The sequence below is a fragment of the Anoplolepis gracilipes genome, unplaced genomic scaffold (assembly GCF_047496725.1).
Source record: "Anoplolepis gracilipes unplaced genomic scaffold, ASM4749672v1 Contig19, whole genome shotgun sequence".
Taxonomy (NCBI): domain Eukaryota; kingdom Metazoa; phylum Arthropoda; class Insecta; order Hymenoptera; family Formicidae; genus Anoplolepis; species Anoplolepis gracilipes.
The window spans coordinates 1,864,112-1,875,084 of record NW_027328667.1 but is presented as its reverse complement, the minus strand read 5'-3'; the positions used below and the strand labels follow the sequence as shown (position 1 = coordinate 1,875,084).

At 44.6% G+C, this 10,973-nt stretch overlaps 1 protein-coding gene across 1 annotated transcript; it reads right to left on the bottom strand.

The window, feature by feature from the left end:
• Positions 1-1,579: 1,579 nt before the first annotated feature.
• LOC140675512 (uncharacterized) lies at positions 1,580-3,534 on the bottom strand. Its single transcript, XM_072910110.1, has 4 exons — positions 3,361-3,534; positions 2,850-3,269; positions 2,015-2,463; positions 1,580-1,928 (listed from the first exon to the last, which is right to left on the bottom strand). The coding sequence occupies exons 1-4, from the start codon at positions 3,532-3,534 to the stop codon at positions 1,580-1,582; spliced, it is 1,392 nt and encodes a 463-aa protein (XP_072766211.1).
• Positions 3,535-10,973: the final 7,439 nt, after the last annotated feature.

The window sequence follows — 10,973 nt, the reverse complement described above, 5'->3', positions numbered from 1 at the left end:
GCCACCTTACGACTAAAATTCTCTTAATCCTACTGGGTCTGGGTGGACTCGAACCTGCGTTTACGCGTACTCTTCGCCTTAGGCGAGTTTCAGCGCCGCAGCGTGCACGACCACCGTCCAACCCAATGTTTTAAGTAATATTTATATAATTTTCTGTATACTTTATACTTGTATATATGTATATATTTTTTTTTAATAAAAATAATAATTTTTTCAAATTATTTTTAAAAATTAAACTCCCGCAATTATATCATTATAAATGGCATGTTTTATGATATTTATTATTTCTACTATGAATAAAAAATGAAGATAACTTTATTCAAAATTTATTTATTTATAATAAAATTATTTTATCAAATCTTTGAGAAATAAAATTACTACATGTATGTGTGGAATCCACTTACAATAATAATTATGAGCTTTCTACTTTATCGCGGATCTCACTTGGTCCTATCGTACGCAGAGGAAGGTGTGTGAAGGTGTGGTGACAATGTCGCCACAGGACCCCCTTGGTTGTGGTAAAATCCTTTCTTATGTTTTTCCGTTGGCTTCGTATCTGACGGGTTGTCTGGAAGTTCTTCCAGCGCGAGTTTGTGTTTCCTTTGGTACTGTTATCTCCGTTCCTTCCTGCAACGTGTATGCTAGCTTTAGCCTGTCCACGGATATGTTGACCGTTTTGCTATTGATTTTTAATTTATGTTTTTCGCTCCTGTTTAGGACTGGGTATGGTTTGTCGTATGGTTGCTAGAGGACGCGTGTTGGTGCGTCGTGTCGTACAAACACTTGCGGTGTGGTCTTAAACGTGAATGTAGCTCGTTCTCCGTGCCTTTTTACTTCTGGTCTTAGCTGGTGCATTGCTTTCCTTAGCTTGTCCACGTAGTCGTTGTCTCCCGTGCTTTCTGTTGGTTGTTCCTGAAGGAATTGGCCTGGGAGTGGATGGTTTCTCCGTAGAGTAGTTCTGCTGGTGTGGCTTGGAGGTCTTTCTTCCACGCTGCTCTTATGCTTAGTAATACTATCGGTAAAACTTCTGTCCACGCTTCCGTCTGGTGGCACTTGATGGCTGTCTTAAGTTGCCTATGGAACCTCTCGACCATTCCGTTTGCCTGTGGGTGGTGCGGATGTGGCTTGTCCTCGTAAGTTGCGTTAATCGTCTAAAGAGATCTGCCTCAAATTGTCTCCCTTGGTCGGTTGTGATTTTTGCTGGGGTGCCGTATCTTGCTATCCATTCCGTGAAGATATGTTTTGCGACTGTCTCGGCCGTGATATTTTCGATGGGTATCGCTTCTGGCCATCGTGAGAATCGGTCGACAATCGTTAGGCAGTATCGGAATCCTTGTGATGAGGGTAGCGGTCCTACTATGTCTGTGTGTATGTGTTGGAACCTTTTGGTCGGTTCGATGAAGCTTCCTATTGTGGACTTGTTGTGCCTTGTGATTTTTGATTTCTGGCATTGTGTACATGAGCGTGCCCATCGTATACATTCCTGTTGTGCGTGCGGTCATACGTATCTCTCCGTTACAAATCTTGCGGTTGCTTTTGTCCCTGGGTGTGCAAAGTTATGTAACGCCGTGAAAATTTGTTATCGTAGTTGATTCGGCATGTATGGTCGTGTTATGGGCGTGTTGCAGTCGCAGTACAACGTTGTGGAACTCCCTGGTAATTGTATCTTTGTTAGCTTTAGTCCTCGCCCTGCCGTCAGGATTTCTTGTAGCTCTGGGTCTTCTGTCTGAGCTTGCGCCAAGGCCTCGTAGCTGACAGTTCTCTCTATTGCTTGTGTTCGTGAGAGTGTGTCCGCGACGATATTGTCTTTCCCCGCAACGGATGTCGGATGTCTGTTGAGAATTGGCCGATGAATTCTAACTGCCTTGCCTGCTTTGGTGAGCTGCGTAATGCGTCTTGGTTGAAGGCGTAGATTAACGGTTTGTGGTCTGTGTATATCGTGAATGTTCGACCCTCTAACATATGTCTGTAATAGCGGATGGCCACGTATATCGCTAGAAGTTCTCGATCATACGGGCTGTACTGTTTCTGGGCGTTGTTTAGTTTCTTGCTCAGAAATGCCAGTGGTTGCCATTGTTCGTCTTGTTTTTGGTGTATCACCGCTCCGATTGCTGTATCTGATGCATCCGTTGTCAGTGTAAGTTCTGCTGTTGGTTCTGGGTGCGACAGTAGTGTTGCTCTCGACAGGCTTGCTTTGCAGCTATGGAAGGCTTGTTCCATTTCGCTGGTCCATGTTATCGGTGTGCTTCCTTTCTTCTTTGGGCCTTTTAGCGCTTCGTTAAGGATCGCTTGTTCCTTTGCTGCTCCCGGAATGAACCGTCTGTAAAAGTTGATGGTTCCCAGGAATTGGCGAAATTGTTTGATGTTGTTCGGCCTCAGGAAGTCTTCTATTGCTTTAATCCTTTCGGGTAACGGTGTGGTGCCGTCTTTGTTTCCCAGAGGTATCTCAGGAATTGTACCTCGCTAGCTCCGAATGTGCATTTCGCCGGATTTATTTTGATTCCGTATTTCTTTAGGCGTCTGAATTCTTCTCGCAGGTGTTCGATGTGTTCCTGCTCTGTTCGTGATGCTACCAGTATGTCGTCTATATATGCGTAACAGTATTCTAACCCGTGAAGTCCTTCGTTTATAAATCTCTGAAATGTTTGTGTCGCGTTCCTTAGTCCGAATGGCATGTATAAGAATTCGAACAGTCCAAATGGTGTGGTTATGGTTGTCTTTGGAATATCTGCTGCGTGTACCGGGATTTAATTATACGCGCGTATCAGGTCGATTGTTGAGAATACTTGTTTCCCTGATAGCGTGTGTGTGAAATTCTTTATGTGAGGTATTGGATAGCAGTCTGGTACCGTCCTGGCGTTTAGCTTCCGGTAGTCTCCGCATGGTCTCCATTCTCCTTCTTTTTTGGATACCATATGCAGTGGTGCTGGCCATGGGCTTTTGGATGGACGTATAATTCCTTCCTGTAGTAGCAAGTCGAATTCTAACTTGGCTGCTTTATATTTTTCTGGGGCTAGTCTGCGCGGTCGTGTGGCTTCTGGTTGCCCTGTTGTTGTGATGAAGTGTTCCGTACTGTGCTTGGTTGTTTTCCTGTTTTCTTCTGAATGCGTTATGTCAGGAAACTCTGCTAACATCTGGTGGTACTTCGTCTCTTCTATCACTGTCTTTATTGAGTTTATCTGTGACTGGCCTGCCGTCCTTGGGTGTGTAGTCCCGTCTTCCCATCTATCAGCCTTTGCTTGCTGATATCCGGTAGTGGGTGGTAATAGCTAGGAAGACCGGTAGCTAAGAAGTCTACTCCCATTATTGGTTGGACGGTGTCGGCAATGATGAATCGCCACGGAAACGCTCTTTGCAAACCCAGATCCGGTTGGACGGGCCTTCAAGGAGACAGCCGGAATCGCCAGACGACCAGAGACTACAGCCGCCGAGGAGAGTGGGATTCTCCCTCTTGCCGTGGAGGCTCATCGAGGTCGAGCTGCTACGCGACGCAAGGACCAGGCCGTCTAGAGCCCTGCTGCACCAGTAGGACATCCGAGTCCGCCGTTACACGTCACCATCCTACCAAGAAGGATACCCTCAACTGTTGTCGCCGCTGCCACCGTCGCCAGAAAGAACACAGAGCACGGACAAGGCCACGCAGACAACACTCAGCGCATTAAGCCGGGCAACTCAAGCCGGACTGACCACCACCGAAAGAGGTGTCCAGCACGACGGTAGCACCAGAACGACCGGCACCCAGTATTCCAGCAACTGAGAGACCACCTTTGCCACAAAAGGGACCCAGACGATAGCTCCTGCAGGACCTACGGAGAAAGTAGACGCTGTTATAGCCCCAGAAAAGGCTACAGACTTGTGAATATATACATATATATATACATATAATTATATTGATGCAGGAATGCATCGCGAGCGAAGCGATAATCGCGCGAGCCGCTGACGCAGCGAGCCACGCGCGCCCGAGACCAAGCGCGAACACGAAACCGGAAAGGTGTCACCGAATTGCTAAAAGTACAAGCGAGGAAATTCGACTTTGAACTTCCTCGCCTGCACTAAAACGCGAATTCAGCAACATAACCATATTTGGTCATGTTGCTAAGGGACCCCCTCCGAAAAACCATGCAGTTCGGAGGGAAGCTCAGCACCCGCCGCGATGAAGCGACGGGCAGTCGTTGATCAGATCCTAAAGAGGAATAATCGTCACGGGCAACCGTTAATCAGAACCGAACGAGTAATAATCGCCACGAGCAGCTGTTGACCAGATTCAACAGAGTCATACACGAATGACTAAGAGATATACGCGCGCCTGAGATAAGTCGACGCGTATCAGACTACCCGTGCCACAGAGCGTACGAGAGATACCGCTCTCTCACTTCAACCGATATCAAACGCGAGTGACATAACGTTCGCTGGGAGCAGTGACAAAATACCAAACCATTGAGTCTATCTAACTGTTATTTATTATAATAAAAGGAAGAAGCAAGCACATATAAAAAAAAAGAACTTTATTAAAATAAATAGAGGCCACTGCCCGCCGTATCCCCGGCCTTCCCTGCACGAATCCCGAAAAACCCTGTGCCCCCTCACGGAGGCACAACAATCTGGTGGCAGCGGTGGGATCCAGGGAACACCCCCGGTGGATGTCAAGGAGTTGGCACCCCGACTGTCGTGCAAGACCTGCAATAAAATAAAAAGTGCGTAAACAGGCAGGCACGTCAGAAAGTTAGCAAACACTGACGGACATCAAGAAGCCAAGAAAAAACTACATGCAGAGCAGACGACTACGGACTACGAGATAAACAGAGCATCGCAGGATTGGAGCAAGGACGCGAGCCGCCAAGCCGCCCGACCTATGACAACTCCATCGACGACGCATCGCCGCCGGAACGCGACCGCCAGCCTTATCAGCCGCCGAGCGAAGGACGCAACGTCAGCGAAAACCGAGACAGCGAGCGAATATGCGAGCAATACTACTACTGTAAGTCCGAGCCAAATTAATTTTAATTAAATTTGCGTGAATGTCGGAAGGAAGAAACGTACCGAAACCGATAGCAAATAAGTCGTGGTTGCTTAGCGAACGAGCAAATCGAGCTATAAAATATTGCAAATTAAGTCCCACGAGTGTAGCAGTAGAAGCGCTCTGCGACATACGCGATAGTGTCCGACGGAACCTCGAAACTCGATACTCGAGCGATAGCGACACAGAGCTACCGAGCAATGTTATAACAGAACGCGAATTTCCATTTACGAGTTTCGACGCGAGTCTTATTGAAAATAATCCGACTGACCCCACTGACGATTTACACGACTCAACCAGACGAACGAGACCGTATCTTAGTCGAACTCCAAGCCAGGTATCACTCCGGCGAGAATTTTCATTGACATCTTACGAGAGCGAGATTTTTGATCCCGAAGAAATCTACGCACGAACGCGTGAGATGGCAGAAGCTCAAAATCCCCGCGCGTCTACTTCCGCAAACGTGTCTAATGACGCGGTAGACGACGAGATCGCACGATTGCGACGAACAATTAATCAACCGGTACAACCGCAAGAAGAATCGACAAACGACTCTACGTCCGCAATGTTAAGAGAAATGCGCTACGCAATACAATTCTTAACAGAGCAAGTAGCTCAACTACAGCAACGCGATCAAAATACAAGCCGTCGAGAAGAACTTTCCGAAAGCATATATTACGGACGGACCGATCGCGACATTAGAAACCGACGTAGTATGGCACCAAATTTCCTGACGTTAAAGGAAGCGAGACAAATGATTCCGGAATTTGACGGAATGTCGCGACACAAGTTGCAAGATTTTTTGAATTCATGCACATACGCGATACAAAATACAAATCCGGCAGACGAAGAATCTCTTATGCAGGCGATATTATATACAAAGTTACGCGGAAGAGCGCGACAAGATTTTGAAACGCGCGATATACTCACTTTCGATGAATTTCGGACGCAACTCGAAGCTTGTTATCAAACGAAACAAAACACGACACACTTGCAAATCGAATAATTAAATTCTTGTTTAATGAATTAATGAATAATGAATTAATGAATTAATGAATAATGAATTAACATTAAAACAAAAAACAAGCAAAACCGCCTACGCGTTGGGCAGCGTGTTGATCTAGTAGCTATGAAACTATATGATTCTATGACCGAAGGAAAAGAGCATACTCTAGAACAAAAACGCACGATTCAGCAAACTATTAGAGACCAAGCATTAATTAATTATCAAATCGGACTACGCGACGACTTGAAAGTACTCGTACGGTCACAACGTTTCTCGACATTGCAAGAGGCGATAAACGGCGCGAGCTCGGAAGAAAAACTTATCAAGCCAATGGGAGTGAGAACAAACAGTTATCAAAATAAAAATAAACTCGACTCGAATTACTCGCGACCGCCTCGAGATACTAATGCAACATGTTTTAAATGCGGCAAGATAGGACATTATGGACGAGATTGTCGAACGAGCAGATACGCTCTACCGAAACCCGATAAACCACGCGTCAATGTGGTAGAAAAATTTTGCAAGTATTGTAAAAAGCGCGGACATAATCGCGACGAGTGTTGGTCTTTAAACGGCCGACCGCAAGGAAAACCACAGAATCGAAAAAACCCGAATAACGCGAATAAATCGAGCGATATTCAAAATAATTCAAAAGGAACGCGTTATAAGACGCGAGGAAAGAGTTCCGACTCCGAGCGTAGTAACGACGAAGAAGAAAGAAGCGATAGCAAGGCAAAGCGCGCGCTGGAATATCAGGTGACACACGTACGACAGACGCGAGATAAACAAGGACTCGACGTCGTAACGATGCCCATACGCGAAACGAAGACAGGGCGCATAAACATGCTATACGATTCCGGTGCGACCATATCACTAATAAAAGTAAAGCATTTAAAAGGCGAAACATTGATATACAATAAAAAATTAGCGTTAATAGGAATAACCGGACACAAAGTATATACAATAGGGAAGATGCATGCAACAATTAATCTAACCGGACAAGACATTAAACATGCAATTTACGTAGTAAAAGACGACTTTCCCATGGAATACGACGGGATACTAGGAATCGATTTCCTAAGGAAGCAAAAGGTATCCTGCGATTACAAAAATAAAGAGTTAAAAATCGGTACGGATGTACTCAAGATGCAACCATATACTAAAATTATCTTGAAACCACGCAGTGAAACCATCGTGCAAGCCGCGACTAATCGAAACGAAACGGGAATAGTACGCGCGAAAGAAACAGCCCCTGGAATATATATAGGAAGATGTCTGGTAGAACCGAAAAACTTTCTCTGCCCAATCAGCGTTATTAACACAACAGACGAGACTATTGAGATACGTACACCTGTTGTAACTATAGACGACATCGATAAAGATAACCCGCACGGTATCTATACAATAGCTGTGGGGACAGACGATAAAAATACCCCACGTAACGAGCGCATCTGACAATTGTTGCGAACACAGCATCTCAACTCTGAAGAACGACAGGCACTCTCAAGGATATGTGATGAATATAGCGACATATTTCACCTGAATGGAGAACCACTGTCGTGCATTGCGACGGTAGCACACGAGATAAATACGCGCATAGACGCCTCAACGGTAAATGTAAGACCGTATCGCCTTCCGGAGAAACATAAGACGGAAGTAAATAAACAAGTGCAACAAATGTTGGAAGACGGAATAATTCGTACCAGCGCGAGTCAATGGAATGCTCCGCTATTAGTAGTACCAAAAAAGACCGACGTATTAGGTAAACCGAAACTTCGAATAGTTATAGACTTTCGAAAGCTCAATGACTTGACGATCGGCGATTCCTTCCCTCTGCCTAATATTACGGATATACTGGACCAGCTGGGAAACGCAAAATACTTCACAACATTAGATCTAGCATCTGGATATCATTAAATATCAATGGCCGAAAAGGACAAGCCTAAAACTGCCTTTTCAACTCCGTATGGACATTACGAGTTCAACCGAATGCCCTTTGGATTGAAAAACGCACCGGCGACATTTCAGAGATTAATGAACTCTGTATTGACAGGAATACAAGGACTCAAATGCCTGGTCTATCTAGACGACATCGTCATTTACGGAGCAAGCTTCGAAGATCATAACAAGCGACTCAAGGAAGTGCTGCAACGACTTCAAACTAATAATTTAAAATTACAGCCGGATAAATGCGAATTCCTACGCAAAGAAGTAATGTACCTGGGCCATATAATATCAGAACATGGAATATCTCCTGACCCGTCTAAACTAACAGCGGTAAGAGATTTCCCGACGCCAAAAAAGGTGAAAGATATCCAATCATTTATAGGTCTAGCCGGTTACTATCGAAGATTCATAGAAGATTTCTCGAAAATAGCTAAACCATTAACGAAACTGACAAAGAAAACCGAAAAATTTGTGTGGACCGCAGAGCAACAAAATGCTTTCGAAGTACTTAAAAATAAATTAATAACGGCACCCGTATTAAAATATCCAGATTTCGCTGAACAATTTAATATAACTACAGACGCATCCGACTACGCGATCGGAGCGGTCTTATCGCAAGGAAAGATAGGCAGCGACCGACCGATAGCTTACGCCAGCCGAGTACTGAACCGCGCGGAACAAAACTATAGCACTACCGAAAAGGAACTATTAGCTATTGTATGGGCTGTAAAGCATTTCAGACCCTACGTGTACGGAACACAATTTAAGGTCATTACAGATCACAAACCTCTAATATGGTTATTTAACGTGAACGATCCAGGATCACGATTAATTCGATGGCGAATAAAATTAGAAGAGTACGATTATGAGATAATACATAAGGCCGGACGTGCGAACGCGAACGCCGATGCGCTAAGCCGCAACGTAACGCGAGACGACGACGAGCAAGAGAGAGAAAAGATCCTCACCACCAAAGACGAAGAGATGGATGATATCAGCAGCGAAGAAAGAGATAAAGAAGAGGACGAGAAAGATAGCAACGATGCGACACGTGCCTATAGCGCAGATGAAAAGAAACAAATATTATATGAATATCATGATGCACCCACAGGAGGACACCAAGGTATCGAGAGGACGATAAACAGAATTCGCCTCACGCACAATTGGACCGGATTAACGAAAGACGTCGATCGATACATTAAAAAATGTAACACTTGCCAAAAAAATAAATTATCGCGACGATTTAAAGCACCCCTCGTTATCACCGATACACCGAGTAAACCGTTCGAAAAATGTGCATTAGATATAATCGGTCCATTAACGATAACTAATACTGGAAATAAATACTTACTAATTTTTCAAGATAGTTTGACAAAATTTAGTAAAGCAATACCGATACCAAATCAAGAAGCGAACACTGTGAGTAAAGAATTTACCACAAAAATAATTTTAGAATACGGAATACCGGAAAAAATTTTAACCGATCAAGGCACAAATTTTTTAAGCGAAATATTTAAAAATACGTGTAAATTATTAAAAATAAATAAAATTCAGACGACCGCGTATCATCCTGAAAGTAACGGCGCGTTAGAACGATCGCACAGAACATTAACAGAATATCTACGACATTATATTAATAATGATCAGACTGACTGGGACGAATGGATTCCGTTCGCGATGTTCACCTACAACACTACGCCACATACAGCTACAGGATACACGCCCTTCGAGCTAGTATACGGACACCAAGCCGAAATACCGACAGCATTAACGAAACCACCACAACCGACATACAACTATGACGATTACGCGCAAGAGCTAAAAGAAAGACTACGCGCCACGAATCAAGTTGCAAAAGATAATCTCACAGAGAAAAAACTGAAATCAAAGGAACACTACGATCGAACCGCAAAAGAAACAAAGTTCAAAAATCGGCGATAAAGTACTCATTTACGATGAAACGCTACGACGCGGAAGATCGAAAAAACTCGAATCTCTATGGATCGGACCGTACATAATAATCGAAAAGCACTCGAATATCAACTACACGTTAAAGAAAGGAAGGAAAAGCACCCGCTTACACGTAAACAAGCTTAAGCCATATATAGAAAACTAGTACTCACCTTCTTCAAGGATCCGTGTCCTCCTCCTTCTCCCCCCGGCGACATCTCAACTCGAAAAAGTCGAACTGGTCGTGGACCTTCCTCAGCTCCACGCGGACGGGATGCATTAGGTCCAGGGCGGGCACCACTGCCCGCACAAACCTCACACCAGGCACCGAGAACGTAACGCGGAGGGACAAAGTACCCCCCGCGACCCGGGAACTTCGGAGAACGGCGCTCCGCGCCCGCACTACGGGGTCCACCGGAGGCGGTAGACCCACAACCGGTAGGCGACCCCTAAAACAATCGCGGCAGATATCGGGATGAATACCATCCCGATATCCATCGCACTGGCGACAAATCGGCAGGCTCCATTGGAGCAAGAATCGTAGCATCTTAATGATCTGCCTCAAACAAAAGTCGTTGAGAGACTAAACCAACATTATAATATTACCGGTGTATCACCCGCTGGATTAGCGCAAACCCCGCGAAGTCAGAGAAGGCGAGCGACACCCAAGAGATAAAATATAATAAAATGAAATATAATATGATATTACAGGACATTCGCCTGCTGGATCAGCAAAAGTCACACGAAAGACGACGAAACGAATCTCTCATACCAGATACAAGAATTTAAACATAACCCAGGGTTATTCTTCGAAGAAATCGGACAAATCCACTACGCAAAAGAAAACTGGAAACTAGTAATAAAATTAGACTTATCAAACTTAGACGAAAGATACGAGCAAATAAACGAATATTTAAAACAGACCGAAAGATTATGCGAAACTATGAAATTTCACACTCATTATCTTCGAGATACATGTGTGAACCTAGACAAGGACTCATAAACGGAATAGGTTCCTCATCAAAGTCTTTATTTGGCACAATGGACGTTAAC

What these genes read in the sequence shown, in the direction of transcription:
- LOC140675512 (XM_072910110.1), bottom strand. Translation starts at nt 3,534, where the DNA reads ATGTCCTACTGGTGCAGCAGGGCTCTAGACGGCCTGGTCCTTGCGTCG. An exon ending in GCCCGTCCAACCGGATCTGG is followed by an intron (nt 3,270 to 3,360) that starts GTTTGCAAAGAG and finishes CGGTCTTCCTAG; the next exon opens with CTATTACCACCCACTACCGG. An exon ending in GCCCAGAAACAGTACAGCCC is followed by an intron (nt 1,929 to 2,014) that starts GTATGATCGAGA and finishes CGATATACACAG; the next exon opens with ACCACAAACCGTTAATCTAC.